Consider the following 18823-nt stretch of genomic DNA (forward strand, 5'->3'; position numbering starts at 1 on the left):
AATTTATAAAAAAAAAAAAAAAAAAATGTCATACATTCTGGATTCATTACAAATCAACTGAAATATTTCAAGCCTTTTATTATTTTAATATTGCTGATTATGGCTTACAGTTTAAGATTAAGATTCCCAGAATATTCTAATTTTTTGAGATAGGATATTTGAGTTTTCTTCAGCTGTAAGCCATGATCAGCAATATTAAAATAATAAAAGGCTTGCAATATTTCAGTTGATTTGTAATGAATCCAGAATGTATGACATTTCTGTTTTTGTAATTGCATTACAGAAAATCACAATATTCTAATTTTCTGAGACAGTCCTGTATATGTTGTTCATTGGCAATCGAGTTCTGGTGCAGCTCAGGTGATATTGCGGAGTAATCCAAAAGTAATGTAACTAGTAATGTAACTAGTTACTTTCAGCAACCAGTAACTAAGTAGTGTAAGGGATTACTTTTTTTAAAGTAACTAGTAATATGTAATGGATTACTTTTTTGAGTAACTACCCCAACACTGATGATTAAGTTGAAATAGGTGGGAGCGGACTATGATCTGAAGGATATTAGAAGGGAGTTAAATTTGATTTGAGCTGTGACCAATAGCCAATGTAGGCTAATAGCAATGGAGTGACATGAGCCCATAAAGTCGGGATGACACCCAGGTTTCTCACCATCCTTGAGGGTATGATTAATGTAGAGGTGATTTCATTTTGAAATCCTGGCGGGCAGGCTGATGGGCAGAAATAATCAAGTGCTCTGACTTGGAAGAGGTCTAATTGAAGATGCCATTCCTTCATCCACGAGCAAAATGACAGTCATTCAAAGTATTTCTTGTGTGTGTGTCTCCACAGTCGAATGTAGCTGCTTCTAACGCCAAGCTGGCTCTCTTCTACGACTGGCTTTTCTTTAACCCGGAGAAAGACAGCATCATGAATATAGGTAACAAACGCACACAAACAATAAATCTGTCCATCCCATACATGATATTTTCTCAGTGTTGACAGCAGGTCTAATAATTCAGAACAAGGTATCATATATAGCTTTCAGATATATTATTTGGAAATGTTTTATTGATTATATCTTAATAATTTTTCTTTTAGGTTGACTATTTTACACCAGTCCAGAGACAGCAGATGCAAAATAGCCTTTTTGGCTAATTCTGACATATTTTACATTTGTTTAAATGTATTATTAATGTGCATTGTCCCTGATAATTAAACCTTTAAATAAATAATAATTAAATAAATAAAAAAGCTTTTTTCACTTAGGCACTGCAGCTCTTTACTGGCCATTACATGGAAACAACACAAGACTATAAATGTCCAAATTGGTCAGATCAGACATCATGTGGACTTTAAGGCTGCTCCACACACATAGAGAATCTGTTTATTGTTCATTTAAACCAATGTTGGAATGGTGTAGATGGTGCTGATGATATTCAGAAACTTTTGTCAGTAAAAGAGCAATGTCATGTGAGAAACAGATAAAGTGTAGGTGACATTCACCTGTGTTGTCCATATCATTTTTCTTCAGAACCAGCGATCCTGGTGATGCACCACTCAATGAAACCTCATCCTGCCATCACAGCCACGTTGCTGGACTTCATGTGCAGGGTAACATCAAGACCCAATAATGAAACGGGCAGAATTTACTCCATCATGGAAACAGTAACCATGAAACTTTTCCCAACATTAACACAGCTCTTTTTCTTTGTTTCTTTATCGTTTCCTCCGACGTTCCTCTTGGGGTTCATCTATGCCTCCTCAGATCATTCCTCACTTCTTTCCTCCGTTGGAATCTCAGGTCCGCCAAGGCGTCTGTAACTCGCTCACTTTCATCATGGAGAAGAGAGTGCTGGCGTAAGAAATACATTGAACACTCCATTCGTTACACATGCATCTACAAAGACACACAGGTAATTTTTAATAAATGATTATTGATGTCTTTACCTCAGTCACCTCGCTCCATTGTTTGATAATCCAAAGTTGGACCGAGAGCTTCGATCAATGCTGAGAGAGAGATTCCCCGAGTTCTGCAGCCCGCCATCCCCCCCTACTGAAGGTAACACACACACACACACACACACACACACACACACACACACACACACACACACACACACACTATCAGCCAAACTCCTACAAACTTCTAGCACTCTCAGACTGCGTTTCCATGCATCAATAACTCTTTTAAAACCCCAATATTAGCAATAACCCGAATTTGCACGGCCATGTAAAAACCAATAACCCCTTTGAATCACCAGAATTTGCTCATATTGGGGTTTTTAAAAACCACAATATGAGCCCTGGGTTACTCCTTTTAAAACCTGAATATTGGGTCATGTAAACACCAAACGGAATATCCCCATCAAACGGAACAGGAATATGTTTTCTGCACATGCTCTGTTCACAAGGAATCCTGGTCTTTTGAGTCCAGGAAGTTCTTCTAAACACGGAGAAACCAAGACCAGGAGGAGACTAATCACTTCATAAATGTAATGAAGGATATGAACATTTCTGCATTTGTAGACGGTAGAAAGTACCGGGATAGAAGATTTACAAGAAGGTGAGAGAAAAGTTGGGCGAAGCAGCATTTGTTTTGAATTTGGATACAGGAAGAAGAAGCAGAAATGACGGGAATTGCGTCATGATGTTCTCCGTGCGTCGCTGGTTTTATCCAGATATCCCTAATGATTAATTACCATGTAAATGGAATATTCTGAATGTTTCAGTAACCGGAATATTAACAATAACCCGAATTTTGACTGCATGTAAACGTAGTCACTGAATATCTGTAATTAAAACTTGAAGGATCTTAATTTGACTCACTTTATCCCGTGCAACTAATGCAACTAAAACATGAAAATGTTTGTGTTCTGCAGTTAAGATGGAAGAGGCCGCTTCCATGGAGATGGACAACCACGTGATGGACAAGGAGGAGGGTTGCTATGACAACACAGAAGCTGCTTTCAGCGATGACGAGGAAGAAATCAGCAGCAAAGGTGAGAACAAGAGACATATGGTTTAACACTTTCAGCTCAACGCAACGAACCAGTTAGATCTAGAAACGTGCTGTAAATGCATGTGATTAGTGCACTACATCACACAAACTGTTGACCCGTCACAGGAAAGAAGAAAGAGTTTAGGTTCCAGCCCATCAAAGAAGCTGTGATTGAGGAGCCTGCTGACATCACGCCCTGGCTCGACCAGTTAGACGACACGATGAAGGACAAGGTCCAGCAGCTCCAGAAGACCAGGTGAGGCTCTTCACTTCTTAAGGTCCCTAGATCAGATTAGACTGAAAGTCAGAAGTTACTCTGATGATATGAATTAAGTCCTGCCTGATGTTGTAATTGTCTGGTTGTTAACAACAACAACATTTCGTCTCTGCAGTGACACAGAAACTCAGTGTGAGACAATGCAAGAGATTGTGGATCTTATTTTGGAGGTGAGTTTTCTTTCAATAATATTTTCATGCGACTGTTTCCCAAAACCCTTGGGATATTGGTTAATATATTTAATTGGGGGTTTGAAACAGACGGAGAGCCAAGAGCCAGTGTCTGTAGGCGTTTTTAGATTAGATACCATTCCTTTCCCTGAATGAAGAACTCATGTTTAATGCATGCTGGGCAGTGTAAATGCAAGGTGTGTTATTATTTCCACGGTGCCAGTGTTGGGGAGAGAAGATGAGTCAGGAGTAGAGGGTAACATGACAGCCTGGCTGTATTTTTGGTCGGCTTCACCAATGTGGGAAGAGCTGGGGCCAGATTCACCAATATGTTCTTAATAACGATCTTAAGAAATGTCTTAAGATCTAAAATTAAGAAGTTCATAAGAAAGTTCTTAAGTGAAATTCCTCAATATTTTCTTAAGAACCGTCTTAAGAACTATCATTTCTTATGAATTTCTTATTTTTCCTATTTAAGAACTTCTTAAACTATGGCTGTATCTGAAATTGCATTATTATTATTATTATTATTATTATTGATTTCATTCTATTCAGTCGATGCACCTGAAGCGAGACTTCACTACACCGATGTATCGCTCCACAATATTACGGGTTTTTGTTTGTGCAAATGTGTTGAAAAAGGTGATATTAGAGTTTTACCTTTTCACAGAAGACATTTTAAGACAGGTAAAGGTTGTCTTAAAGTTAAGAAAAAAGTCAAGAACAAATTTGAAAACTTTTATTTCAAGAATACCATTTATTCTTAAAGCAGCACAACGTAACTTTCAGCTTTGAGCTCTGAGTTTGGCGGCATCTTTTGGACAAAAGCGGTAGTGCTTTACCAGAAAGAACACTACGTTTCCCATGAGCACCAGCGCGTACTGCCGGAAAACTCCTGTCCCTGTCGCTGCATTTGTTTTGATAGCGAATGAAGACGGGACGGACTTTTCTGTTTCACCAAGTAAACAGACGGAACGCAAAAAAAGATGTTAAACTGCTGGAAAGGAACTGGAATTTACCAGGATACCTTAAACAAGGAAGCCAGGGAGCGGTATATGGAGAAAATAATGATTATTAACGGTCTGGATCCATATGAAATCCCCTATCAAAGAATGGAGCTCCTCGTCGGAGCTGCACTCTTTAGAAAGGATTTACTGCTGCAGTTCTGCACAACCACCGTCTTAGTCTACCTTGTTTAGGAGTGTTTGGCAGCTGCTTTGGTAAATGTTTGACTCGCCATGTGTTTCAATAAATTTGTATAATAGTACAACATACAGTACATGTTTTGTATCCCTCTTACTTCTCTTTTTTTTTTTGACTGCTATATTATGTTGAAGAGGCTCCGAGGCGTGAGCAATATTTTTGTTTTCCTCGTGAGATTATTTTTTTCCTCTGCAGCTACAAATAAGAGTTAATATTTTTTCCTCAACCAACTAGTTTTATCTGAAGATTGGGGTTAATTGCACTGCAGAGAGCTGGCCAGCAACTGCGTTTAGCTGGAGAAGTGGGGAATAAAACCCGTGTTTTGATCCGACTCGGTCTGTGTGAGCGTTTGTGGTTTACTGTGTGGAAGCCGGTGTTTGGTCGTTACAGCCGCGATCCAAGCGAGCCGACGACTCTTTCACTCTTTTACTTTGTTATCTCAGATAGTTGGCTTCCGTGATTCTGCCTCCGAGCAGGAAACCGGTTAAAAGTGAAACCATTAGGATCTTTTCCCCACGTCTGTTGTGTGGAGCTGCTTCAGCCACAACGCAGCAACGGGTTACCAGCTTCTGCGGAGCTGTGCTCCAAGCCCCGCCCAGTTTCGTCTCGACTGCGAATCGGGAAGGAGGGGGAAGTGACGTATGCCGTAAAGCAGTCAAAGCCGTAAAGATTTGTAGTTTTTTAGTGTGGAAGGGTTCCTATCATGCTCCTCAAAGTTACATAGTGCCAGTGAAGGTGATACAGACCCCTCAGACCATGACAGAGGTTCATTAAACCTGTTGGAAGTTGATGTTCCATCACAATGACTCTGGAAATATGATATTAAGGTGGAAAAGTTACGTAGTGCCGCTTTAAGTTTTTTCTTAAGAAGAAAGTTGAGAAAATACTTTTTTGGAGAATATGACTTCTCTTTTTTCTTCTTAAAGGTATTGTGACATCATTTTTAACATGCTTTTAACACTATTAAAAGTCTTGGCCAACATCCCTCAAATGTGTCTAAAAGAGTGTAACAAGAAAAACTTCACTCTAGTACTCTATTCCTGGCTTTTTATTACAGTGTTTTTTTGCGCCGTGAAAAATGCTTCCTTTCCCCCCTTTCCTGTCAATCATTGCTCCGCTCCTCCAAACCTCCTCCTCCTCCAGCCATACGCTCACAGCGGCGTCGGAGAGTTAAGCCGAGAGCGACAGGCGAAGCATGCACGAAAAAGCAGGAGGGCGAACCACAGCAAACAATCATAAAAATAAAGGCATGCAAGCAGCACTGTCCCCTTATCTTAAGTCCAGTCAGTGGCCGCGGGTCTTCTTAGCAGTTTTCCTCCGGTGATTAGAACAAAAGAGGCTCTAAACAGCTCCTTGTTAAGCCTCATTTATGGTTCCGCGTTAAATCGACGCAGAGCTTACGCCGTAGGGTTCAGCGTATGGTGCGCGTCGCCGCGTAACCCTACGCCGTAGGCTCTGCGTCGGTGTAACGCGGAACCATAAATCAGCCTTTATGGTGCGCTGGAGAGGAGAGGAGGCAGGGAGCTGGGTGGAGGGGGCGGTGATTTAGCGGGTCGTTACGTAACGATCCGCCACCAAACCAGGTGCGCCGTTTTTGCATAGTTATGCGGAAAATCCCAGAAAGCACACAATACACTGAATGTTAAAAGTTCGTTGTTTTTTGGGTGTAATTGATGTCAAGACACCCAACAAAACACAAAAAATCAAGAAAAATGTGTTTTTCATGTCACAATCCCTTTAAGACTGAGCTTAAGAAAAAAATGACACTTAAGAAGATTTTTTTTCTTAAGAATGTTTTGTGAATCCGGCCCCTGATTGGTGCAGCGCTGGGTGCAGGACGTGGAGCGAGTGCCTGGTCCATTCTGCCCTGAACAGCAACGGGATTTGTGGAGTGGCTTCCCGGAAATCCTGTAGCACAAATGGAAATATGACCAGCCCAGTCTTCCTCTGCCACTTCAGCTGTGGTGTTTGTGGACAGCATATAAATTCTTTGTAAGGCTCTTCAGGTTGTTAATGACCTGAGTTTCGTTTCTTGCAATATTATGGTTGGTCATTTTAGTAGTAAGCTGCACATTACGGTTCCTATAATAAGTTATGGCGTCCTCTGCTCTGAAGACGAGGAGCTGACAGACCTCCTCGTTGATTTCTCGTCATTCTGTTTCCATCAGACCTGACTCCCGGTTAGGTGCACCCTGGGAAGCGTTAGGTTATAGACGGGGTTATAGCTGCCGCGTTTACTTGTGCTTGTTAAGCGGACAAACGTTAGATAGCATTGCAAATTCTTTTGTGTAATGCTTAGCTTTAACTCCCTCCATATACCTCAGATATAAGTATTGAACAAATGTTACTTTCACTGAGATTATAACTTTGTATCTATCAGGTTAGAATATGATGGAGGTGTAATAGCCAGAAATAAATAGAAAGAGATACAGTCGTTTCACACTGAGCAAGAGCGTTCGCCACAGCATGAGTTCCAGTTCCATCTCTGGGGAGGGGGTATCTGTAGGTTCAGTGCAGAATGCCCAACCACAGTGTACATACAGGACTGTCTCAGAAAATTAGAATATTGTGATAAAGTTTTTTATTTTCTGTAATGCAATTAAAAAAACAAAAAATGTCATACATTCTGGATTCATTACAAATCAACTGAAATATTTCAAGCCTTTTATTATTTTAATATTGCTGATTATGGCTTACAGTGTAAGATTAAGATTCCCAGAATATTCTAATTTTTTGAGATAGGATATTTGAGTTTTCTTAAGCTGTAAGCCATGATCAGCAATATTAAAATAATAAAAGGCTTGCAATATTTCAGTTGATTTGTAATGAATCCAGAATGTATGACATTTTTGCATTACAGAAAATAAAGGACTTTATCACAATATTCTAATTTTCTGAGACAGTCCTGTATGTTGCTGGTTTGATGCAGAAACATCACTGCGACTGCTTTGTGCGTATCCTGGATGACAAAGAGCACTGATCATGAGTGAATGTAAACGATAGAATTTTAATTTAGTTATTTCCCATCAGTAACTTTCTACGGTCATTTAAAGCAGTGGTTCCCAACCTTTTTTCCTTGTCCCCCCTACTTGACTCTAAGACCAGCCGGCCCCCCGGCCCGTACGTACTAGCACCAAAAGAGTAAAGGGATTTGTTACAAATCTTTCATTGAAAGAATGAACATTAATTATGTTTTTTTGATACATTTCTCTTTGGTTTACCCTGTATACGTATGACTTTGTCTTTCTCACCTTCATTTTGTGTCACCAATGTATAAAATACGCACAGAAAATAATTGCAAGGACATAAAATATTCATTCATTCATTCATTATCTTACCCGCTTTATCCCTTGCGGGGTCACGGGGGTCTGCTGGAGCCTATCCCAGCTCATTTTAGGTGAGAGGCAGGGGTTACACCCTGGACAGGTCACCAGTCCATCACAGGGCCATAAAATAATTTCTGAAAAATGTCTCTTTTTAATTTGAGCGCAAACATTTTTAACATTTTTCCTTTAACAACCTGTCGGAGTAGTAGTTGATTAAATGTTGAATAATGATATAATAGTACGTTTTTAAGTTTTTATCCTGCTAAATAACTTAGAAATATATTTTGGTCATTTTAAAATACTAAGGGGTAAATCCACAAAGAACAGATTGCGCCCGCAAATAGCGCTGTGAATTGCGCTGCATTAGCGCCCGCAATTTGCCCCGCTTTAAGGTCCTATTCACAAAAGATTTTGCTCTAATGATATACCGGAGCAAACACGCCCACAAAGTTTTGCGGCTGAGTGCAATTTGCCCTTGTCTGAGTAAGTGAGCGGAGCTGTTTCCAGTGTTCTCTGTATTTCAGCACACACATTGGTCCCTAATGAAAACTGCAAAAATAAAAAATAAAGCGAGTGAAAATAAAACGCCGTGAGGCGCAAGGGCGCAATTTCCACTGGGAACAGGGGGGACATGCCCCCCCACTTTTCAAACTCATGCTTTTGTCTCTCTCCCCCCGTTTTTTTTTTTTACAGTTTAAGAACTAACGGTAGGCTCAGCCTGTAAATCCTCAAGAGACTGTGCGAAGAGCCCCGCTCCCCCTCCTCCCTCCTCCCTCAGTGCTGCTCAAGGCTGATTTATGGTTCCGCGTTAAATCGACGCAGAGCCTACGGCGTAGGTTACGCGGCGACGCGCACCGTACAGCGCGCGTCGCCGCATCTTTCAGGCTCCTTTTGTTTGCAAGCAAGCTTTATAGATGAGGTCCCAGATCAGGATCTGACGGTAATTCATGTTCTGTGTTTTGCTACACACACCTACAGGTCAGCTGTTAAACACACACATTCTAGATTTATATGTTTATATGGTGGAATTGTTTGTAATAAAGCAGCCCCTACTGTATGGATGAATCCTGAGCTCCGTCCTGTTATTTTTATTTTTAAATCCGAGAAGTCCACAACCCCACTTGATCTGACTGTTTACAGTCATGTCTGACTGTAGATTTCACCCTTAATATCCTTCAGTATCACACAGGCTTGAATGATATTGAAAAGAGAGAGAGAAACAGAGACAGAGGGGGAGTGAGGAGTTTGCGCGCAGTTTAATACACGCTTCTGAAACACGGTATTTGCTCCACTATTTTTGCGTGTGGCAAATAGCCCTGGCCTTTGTGAATTAGACGCTTTTTGCAATGAGGCTTATTTGCATAGAAAGGGGGCAATTTTGCGCCAAATGTATGAATATTACCTAATTTGCATGCATGCAAATGGAACCGGCGCAGACTGCCACTATTTGCTCGGCAGCGCAGTTTGTGGAGCAATTCGCCCTTTGCGGGTGCTTTGTGAATTAGACGCTCTCTTTTTGTCTCATTTGCACCAGTTTAGCGGCCGCAAAAGCCGCGCAATCATTTTGTGGATTTGGCCCTAAGTTGGTTTATACAGACTTGGATTACATATTCCATTAGGTGTGTTATTATTTTTTATTTATTTAACATGCGCAAATATAATTTTTACAACTGCATATCTTCAAAGCAGACAAAGTTTCGCGCCCCCCCAGAGATCTCAGGCGTCCCCCCAGAGGGGGCCCGGACCCCAGGTTGGGAACCACTGATTTAAAGCCTCCACAGCTTTGTTTAACGTGTAACGTTAAAAGCAGTGCAGCTGGAGTTTTGTTTGTTTGTTTGTTTTAGTAGAGCAGGGTCAGCAAGGACTGACGCACTTGGGCTAATTGCCTAACGACCACATACCGTAGACCTTTAGTGAAAAGCAGGAGGCCCAGGGCTGGAATCATCTCTCATTTCTTTGTTCTAACTCCTTTTCATTTCAATTCTGGATGCTGTAGATCAAAATGTCCCTAACCTGTTCTACCTTCTATGGCAGGAGGATTTTGATTCGGAGCAGATGTCGGGTCTGGTCTCGTGTCTGGCTGAACTGTTTAAAGATCATTTCAGAGGAGACGTCCTCCCAGACGAGATCACTGAGGAGTAAGAGTCTTCTGTCTGCAACTCCCCCGTCTCCCTTTAACCCATCAGTCTCTCTTATGACCGATCTCCCTCTGATCTCTGGTCTCTCACCATTCAGGCTGCTGGAGGAGTCGGTGTGCAAACCCTTCTGTCTGATCTTCAGGAACCTGGTCACCATGCAGGAGGACAACAGTGGCTTCTCAGTGCTTCTGGATATGTTAGCAGAACTTTACCAGAAGCAGCCAAAGATCGGGTACCACCTACTGTACTACCTGAAAGCCAGGTGACTGGGGTTTAATCTCAGAGCTGATGGATGGATCTGCTCTCTAAGCAGTGGGTGGAGATAACGACGGAGATATGAACATTGACATCATCTGTATTTCTGTTCCAACAGTAAAGCGGCAAATGGAAAGATGATGCTCTACGAATCCTTTGCTCAGGCGACGGCTCTCGGTGACCTGCACACTTGCTTGATGATGGATATGAAAGCTTGTCAAGAGGATGATGTTCGGCTGCTCTGTTACCTCACACCCTCCATTTACTCTGAGGTACAGACAGAGACGCACTGATGCAGAATAAACCCAGTCTAAAACCTCACAATAACTGTGATGGTCATAGGATAGAAATGTTGCTACAGTCCAGGAATCCTGATCTCTGCTCGAAGCCTCTTAGATGGGAATTACTATCTAGATGTCTCAGACTATGGTCCTCAGTTGGGGCACTAAGTGGTTTTTCCCAGGCTGGGTAGGAATTATTTGCTGCAGCAAGTGCAGGAGTTCACGTGTATCAGTCTCATTCATGATTGTGGACAGAAAGGAGCAGGAGATCAGGGATGTGCTGGTTTATTTTAGAGAAGAGAAATCAACAGTTCATGAGCTGTAGGTGAGGTCTGAAAGAATAAAACTGAAAACACAACAGCTGAAAAATGTGAGGCTAGACCAGGGGTTGGCAACCCGCAGCTCTTTAGCGCCGCCCTAGTGGCTCCCTGGAGCTTTTTAAAAAATGTTTGACCTTTTTTTTTTTTTTTTCCTTTTTTTCCTCTTATTTTTTCCTTTTTTCTCTTCTTTTTTTTCTTTTTTCCTTTTTTTCTCTTTTTTTATTCCTTTTTCCTTTCCTTTTTAATCTCGAAATTTTGACTTTTCTCAACATTTTGACTTTTTTCTCGGCATTTCGACTTTTTTCTCAAGATTGTACTTCAACATTAATCTCCCCCCAATTATAACTAATATAGAAACATGCAGCATGTGTTGTCTTCATTCTAAGGCTGATACAAGACTTTTCATTTTTTGCGGCTCCAGACATATTTGTTTTTTGTGTTTTTGGTCCAATATGGCTCTTTAACATTTTGGGTTGCCGACCCCTGGGCTAGCTGGACTCAACGTTAGGAGACGGGTGAGCTGGTCAGTCATGTGGGAGGACTTAGATTACAGAGCGCTGCTCAGGCATGTCTGGTACTGGTCTGCACAGGAACACACAAACGCTTACAAACATCTCTGTTTCACTCAGTTCCCGGACGAAACACTACGAAGTGGGGAGTTACTCAACATGATCGTGGCGGTTATTGACTCTACGCAGGTAAGACTGATGGGATCCCATCGTACCAGCAGCTCTGGGCTGGAACCGTCTGCTTGTCACTCGTACAATAACCAGAATGTCATCTGTCTCGTGTGCAGTTACAGGAGCTGATGTGTCATGTGATGATGGGGAACCTGGTCATGTTTCGGAAAGACTCTGTTCTCAACATCCTCAGTAAGAAATTAAGATTTACAGTGTGACTTTTGTTGGTGTTTGGACTCCAGTTTGTTTACATGTCTTCTTCTTGTCCTCTTCATGTACACAGTTCAGTCTCTGGAATGGGAAACCTTTGAGCAGTACAGCACTTGGCAGCTTTTTCTGGCACACAGTATTCCCCTGGAAACCATCATCCCCATCCTGCAGCACCTCAAATACAAAGGTGACTGCTGAAGTACTATTAACTGAAAACCACCAGAGTGACAAGAGGATCAATAGAGACACAAAACTAAGAAAATAACTGTAATAGCCTTTTGTCATTCATTTATTTTGTCTTTTTTCAGAACATCCGGAAGCCTTGTCCTGTCTCCTGCTCCAGCTCCGCAGAGAAAAGTATGACGGAAAAGAAACATCTTCTCATTATCTCATGTCCCTCTCACAGCCCTTTAATATCCTGCCCTGTATTTGTGTCCCAGGCCGAGTGAGGAGATGGTAAAGATGGTGCTGAGTCGGCCCTGTCACCCAGAGGACCAGTTCACCACGAGCATTCTGAGACACTGGGCGTCCAAGTATGACGAAACGCTGGGAGAACACATTAAAGCCCAGTTAATCAAGAACAACAACCAGCCTCGTAAGAGGCAGAGGTGAGGACTAAAACAGAGAGACGGGGGACAATAATGCCAGAAATAATGGTAATGGTGAGGGCACGTTAAAAAAAAAAAAGAGAGATCAAAGTGAAGATGCAAAGGGAGGCAAGAAGATTGTTGTACTTTAAAGCAGCACTATGTAACTTTTCCACCTTAATCTAATATTTCATCATCATCATTGTGATGGAACATCAACTTCCACAGATTTAATGAACCTCTGTCATGGTCTGAGGGGTCTGTATCTCCTTCACTGGCACTATGTAACTTTGAGGAGCATGGTAGGAACCCTGCCACACTAAAAAACTACAAATCTTTACGGCTTTGACTGCTTTACGGCATACGTCACTTCCCCCTCCTTCCCCATTCATAGTGGATACAAAGCTGGGCGGGGCGTGGAGCGCAGAGCTCAGCAGAAGCTGGTATCATGGCCCAAGCAGCGGAAAAACCCAAGAAAATAAAAGTTTTATCGGAGGAGGCGAAAAAAGAAAGTGGGAGAGTAACAAGCTAAATGCCCGGACAAGAATAAACATTGTCCCGGCGTTCACTCGCTGGCGTGAGCTGAAAGACGAGGAGGGAAGTCCGACAAGAGAGACACAATTGTTATGATACAAATGTAAATGTAGAGTTCTATGTTCAATAAGAATCAACATCAGAATGTTTTCACATACAGGGGATTCGCCTTGGGTTCTAGTATTTTTCCTGAGAACTGTCAAATTGTGCAGGGCTGATCTGCAAAATATAAGGAATGGGCATTCAGTTATTCACAGGTTATAAAGTATTTTTTTATTTTGTCAGTAACTATGTTGGACTACTAATTTATGACGAAGTCCCTCTAAAAAACGTTTGTAGTTTGGGGATCATTATCTGGCTGAAACAGGACGGGGGGCGGGGGAGACTTCACTAATAAAACCAAGTTGAACTTAGTGATTTTCAACATCGTCATATTATATTGTTTATCCAAAAATAGATACATTACCTCTTCACTATCCATCCTGCAAACGACCGCTGAAAACAGAAAAGTAGTTTTGAAAGTCCGTCCCATCTTATTTCATTCACTATCAAAACAAATGCAGTGACGGGGACAGGAGTTTTCCGGCAGTACGCGCTGGTGCTCATGGGAAATGTAGTTCTTTCTGGTAAAGCACTACCGCTTTTGTCCAAAGGAGCCGCCAAACTCAACAAAAGCTGAAAGTTACAGTGTGCTGCTTTAAGGTGAAAAAAGTGGTTTGATTTTATTTGTGACTGTTAAAATGGAACTATCTGCATGTGTCTACAGCCTTCGTAGTTCCAGCAGTAAACTGGCTCAACTCACCCTGGAACAGATCTTGGAGCACTTGGACAACCTGAGATTGAGTCTGAGCAACACCAAGAACAACTGTGAGTGTCTGGAGTGGTAGATCTGCTGGTGGTGATGTATAGGAGATAACTGTTTTGTCTTTGTCAGTCTTTACTCAGACACCAATTCTTCAGGCTCTGCAACATGTTCAGGCCAGTTGTGATGAAGCTCATAAGATGAGGTACACAAACACTCTACATGTGCTAGTACTGACATTACTCCAGCTGCTGGTGACATCCCCTCCTCCGTCTGCAGGTTTAGTGATTTATTCGCCCTAGCGGAGGAGTACGAGGACTCTCAGTCAAAGCCTCCAAAGTCTCGGCGAAAAGCTCCAGCCTCGTCCCCCCGCTCCAGGAAAGGAGTAGCACCGCCCACCAACAACGAGGAGGAGAGTGGCTCCAGCAGCGCCTCCGTAAGTATCCCTGCCCTTCAGATCTGACCCAGACATCAGGAAACCTCTGATCTTATGGAGCCAAATCAAGGCCAAAAGCTTTGCTAATTTGAAAATAAAATTTGAACCTGAAAATTCAAGTTATTTTTTTACAGTTTAAATTTTTTTTTTCACTATCAGATCTTTTTTCAGTTTCAGATCTTTTTTTTCAGTTTCACATCTTTATTTTTTCAGTTTAACATCTTTTTTTTTCAGTTTCAGACTTTTGGCCCCGATCTGGCGTAGGGGGCGTGGCATCAACTGAGATGGGCGTGGCATCAACTGAGAGGGGCGGGGCATCAACTGAGAGGGGCGGGGCATCATGAGTGACAGCAGAACAGAGAAGCCGGGGGACGTTCCTCAGTCATGTTGCCTTCAGGAAACGTAGGTTGCAGAAGTTATCAGTAGAAGTTTGATTCAACACTGTATACACTATATTGACGTGATTGGGAGTGGAAAAAACGGATACTAGTGACACATTTCTGTTTAAAAAGCTGTTTTAGACCGTACTTGGCACCAATCGCAGTATAAAAGCAATAAACTATGCCAGACTGTACAGTTCAACAGCCACACTTTAAAGTTTGACATTTCCCACTTCCACATACTACCGTGAGCGCATCGCAGTATCGTTTGCGATGATGTCCGCTCCGCCAGTCTCGTCCCACTCCGCCACACAGAAATGTGTCACTAGTATCAGTTTTTTCCACTGCCAATCACGTGAATATGGTGTATATACAGTGTTGAATCATACTTCTACTGATAACTTCTGCAACCTACGGTTCCTGAAGGCAACATGACTGAGGAACGTCCCCGCCTTCTCTCTTACCCTGCGTTCACACTGAAAGCGTCACGGGAGTCATAGGCGTCTGGCTGCCATTCATTGTCTATGAAAAACGGGCGTCGAGAGGCGGCGGGACCGGCGGGACCGGCGGGAGCGGCAGGAGCGTCGGGCGGCGGGCGCGGCGCGTCAATTTGAAAGTTGAAAAATCTGAACTTTATGCAAATGAGCAGCGGCGACGCCGAGGCGTCGTCCAATCATACACCGGGATTCCCGAAGCGAGAACTCTCAATGCAGATTGTACTTTCATGTAGACACAAACGTACACTCATTCACATGCGTACAGGAGCAGAGCTGTGCACTAATAAACTTATTCTATCAGGAATTAATATATTTTGCTGGTTTGACTGCCGTTTTACCTGAACTGATCACGTGAAACACATATCTGATGGGTGAGGAGCTGGATGGTCCCAACGATTTTATTTGCTACATTGATCCAACGAAAAATAATTAAAACCCGTGCTTATTAATCACAAAACACAGGTTAATCATCATGACTAAATCCGCTCCGACCCGGTGTGTCAGTATCAGCGCAGACAGACTGCAGCTTCGCCTGAATTATGGTTCTGCGTTAAATCGACTGCATTGGTGTGACGCGGAACCATAAATCAGCCACCGGGCGCAAGTGCTCGCTGGGTTGATGTTGATCCGCGGACCAAACTTGTTAAAGGAGCATCAAGCTCACTCTTATCTACGCGGAAATAACGCTAAAATATAAAGAAGGCGTCCCAAAGTGAGATCTATGGTGAAATATGAAAATTAAGATGTGTAGTTATATGTGTAGGCTGTTCCCACTGTTCCCTTCAGTTCTGCAGCGCAGCTTGAAACCACGCCCACCCCCGCCCCGCTGCAGGCACTGATGCTTTCAGTGTGAATGCACCAAGCGGCGAGATGCTGGCGTCGGGACGCCCGTGACTCTTTCAGTGTGAACGAGGGGTTATGCTGTCACTCATGATGCCACGCCCCTCTCAGTTGATGCCACTCCCATCTCAGTTGATGCCACGCCCCCCATGCCAGATCAGGGTCAAAAGTCTGAAACTGAAAAAAAAAAGATCTGAAACTGAAAAAAAGATGTGAAACTGAAATAAAAAGATCTGAAACTGAAAAAAAGATCTGATACTGAAAAAAAAAAATTGAAACTGTAAAAAAATGAAAACTTGAATTTTCAGGTTGAAATTTTATTTTCAAATTAGCAAAACTTTTGGCCTTGATTTGGCTCCGTACGATCTGGGCCTCCACGTCTGTGAATGAATCCAGCTCTTGATGTGACATTGTCCTGTGTGTTGCAGGAGGAGGAGGACTCCAAGCCCAAAGCTCCGAAGAGGAAACGGAAAGGCTCGTCTGCTGTAGGCTCTGACAGTGACTGATGGACCTTCTGACCAATCACACGCCAGCATACAGAGACCACCATCCAACCAGTTGTGTGACCACTTGAAGAGGCCCCAAGGTGGGGCTCAGAGACAATGCAGACTTTTAATCCATGTTGGGAACCGACTTTCATATGAAGAGACTGATTCTGTTTCCATGGAGACGAGTACTGACTACTGGGCTCTGATTTAGCAGGACAAGGTCATTGATTGGCTGATTTCCCATGATTCTCTGGGAGAGGACACCACAAACTCTTGAACCCAATGGGCTGATTTTAACAGAATACACAATGACAATAATGATGAGTGCAACCCCTGTTTTTTTGTTTTCCTTTTTTTTTCTCTTTCCCCTGCCTGGGGGAGGACTTTAGACTCTTATTGTGGAGGATTCTGACTTCCTGCTGTTTTTAGCAGCTCCATCCTGTTTGTCTCACTGCAGTAAAAGCTCCTCATCTGTTGCTACATCATGTCAAGATGAATTCTTTACATAAAAACTGATGGTTTCAGGGTGTCATACGTCTGTTACTTGGGGTGGGGGTGGGTGGTCACTGTGGTGCCACAGTCAGTCATGTTAAAGTCAAATGGATTGTGCTGTGGATCTTGGGATTCTAAACATTGTTTAACTTTTGATAAAAACACAAACATTTCGATCAATACAAAGTTGTTTTATAGTCTATGCATATTTTACATTGTTCCATTTTAGGATTTTTAAATTGAAATCAGGATCCGCCGTACAAAGAAAACAGCAGAGGTTTTGTGTCTGAGTTTAATTTTCATTATGAAGCCTTGTTTGGTTCAGTGGACTGTCTAAAGGGCATGAAATATAATAAATGGAGTAAAAGTGATGTTTGCAGAAGATCCATAGAAAGCTACGAACACTAAAATCAAGAGGAATCAAAAACAAAGACTGATGAGATGTTCACATGGTCATATTTTTTTAAATAAATTATCTGAAGAAAATTTGAGGCACTTATTCAGACTGTCAAGCTCAAATTGAGTTAATTCAAAATCAATTCTTAGACATAAAAAGTGTTTTCTTTACTATTTAAATGAGTCTTCTCATGGCAACAAACCACAACACGAAAGGATGAGGTAACTAAGAATATTTTTTAAATAATTTGTAGTATGATAACACCTCCGTGGTATCTTGTCTAACTGCTAAATGCTCAAGCCTGGTTGTAGAATTTGGGGTTAGTTCGTTTTCAATCATTTTGATTTTTTTTTTTTTTTTTTTTTTTTTTTTATAGGTTTTCTAAGGTTTAAGAGTTGTTTTTTTATTATTATTATAGGAAAACAGTGTCTTAAATCTGTGCAATATCTACAATGAGAAAAGTTGAATGGCTTGGTCTGTCAGTGGGGAAAACTTTCTTAAAACGTCTTTAATTCAATGGCGATGTAACGTTTTTTGACAATATTTTAAGAGTGATACACTGTAAAATTTGTTAGTTTTCAAAATGTGGAAAACAGAAATTCTGGGATCATTAACAGGTTTAAAGTCACCTTTGAATTTGGACACTGAAAATATTTTTCCTGTTTAGTTTTATTTTCTTAATGTTTTCTATATCAAACAGTTTTAAATTGTTTATGAAAACTCAGCAAGAATATCAGGTGTGACTTCAATAAAAATGTTATTGTAAAGTGCTTTTACAAATGGGTGGATCCATTTTAAAAACAAAAAAATCAAATGCACAATAGTATAATAATTATAGTATAGGATTTTTTTATTTTAGGTTGGGTTTTTTTTAAACACCTGATTGTAAAAACAAAAGTGCAGTGTATAAATGATGGTGGTAGTGCTCCACTCAGAGGAGATTATGTCTTGTGTATACTTGTTCACTGTTTCTCATGGGGTTAAGTATACAGGACTGTCTCAGAAAATTAGAATATTGTGATTTTCTGTAATGCATTTACAAAAACAAAAATGTCATACATTCTGGATTCATTACAAATCAACTGAAATATTGCAAGCCTTTTATTATTTTAATATTGCTGATCATGGCTTACAGCTTAAGAAAACTCAAATATCCTATCTCAAAAAATTAGAATATTCTGGGAATCTTAATCTTAAACTGTAAACCATAATCAGCAATATTAAAATAATAAAAGGCTTGCAATATTTCAGTTGATTTGTAATGAATCCAGAATGTATGACATTTTTGTTTTTTTAATTGCATTACAGAAAATAAAGAACTTTATCACAATATTCTAATTTTCTGAGACAATCCTTTATATATTCACTACGAATGATGGTTTTATTGAATTAACGTGTTTTTTTTTTTTCTGGCAGTGTCAAGTCAGATGTCAGTGGTGAAAAAACATCTTGTTCAAATGAACGTTTGGTGCGTTAACAGACTCATTAGTTTGATTGGATCCACCTGTAGTTGCT

At 41.3% G+C, this 18823-nt stretch overlaps 1 protein-coding gene across 1 annotated transcript in view; it reads left to right on the forward strand.

The window, feature by feature from the left end:
- ints3 (integrator complex subunit 3) overlaps positions 1–18270 on the forward strand; it is a 28777-nt gene extending 10507 nt beyond the window's left edge. The window contains exons 11-29 of the mRNA XM_061742043.1: positions 847–934; positions 1529–1608; positions 1763–1854; positions 1950–2056; positions 2877–2996; positions 3122–3251; positions 3388–3442; positions 10006–10109; positions 10207–10371; positions 10483–10636; positions 11595–11663; positions 11762–11837; positions 11929–12042; positions 12164–12212; positions 12296–12463; positions 13743–13843; positions 13911–13983; positions 14058–14214; positions 16360–18270. Of these exons, the coding sequence (XP_061598027.1) occupies positions 847–934; positions 1529–1608; positions 1763–1854; positions 1950–2056; positions 2877–2996; positions 3122–3251; positions 3388–3442; positions 10006–10109; positions 10207–10371; positions 10483–10636; positions 11595–11663; positions 11762–11837; positions 11929–12042; positions 12164–12212; positions 12296–12463; positions 13743–13843; positions 13911–13983; positions 14058–14214; positions 16360–16437 (1980 nt within the window). The 3' untranslated portion in view covers positions 16438–18270. The remainder of the gene's footprint in view (positions 1–846; positions 935–1528; positions 1609–1762; positions 1855–1949; positions 2057–2876; positions 2997–3121; positions 3252–3387; positions 3443–10005; positions 10110–10206; positions 10372–10482; positions 10637–11594; positions 11664–11761; positions 11838–11928; positions 12043–12163; positions 12213–12295; positions 12464–13742; positions 13844–13910; positions 13984–14057; positions 14215–16359) is intronic.
- Positions 18271–18823: the final 553 nt, after the last annotated feature.

Source organism: Cololabis saira, chromosome 15 (assembly GCF_033807715.1).
Source record: "Cololabis saira isolate AMF1-May2022 chromosome 15, fColSai1.1, whole genome shotgun sequence".
In the NCBI taxonomy this organism is placed as follows: Eukaryota; Metazoa; Chordata; class Actinopteri; order Beloniformes; family Belonidae; genus Cololabis; species Cololabis saira.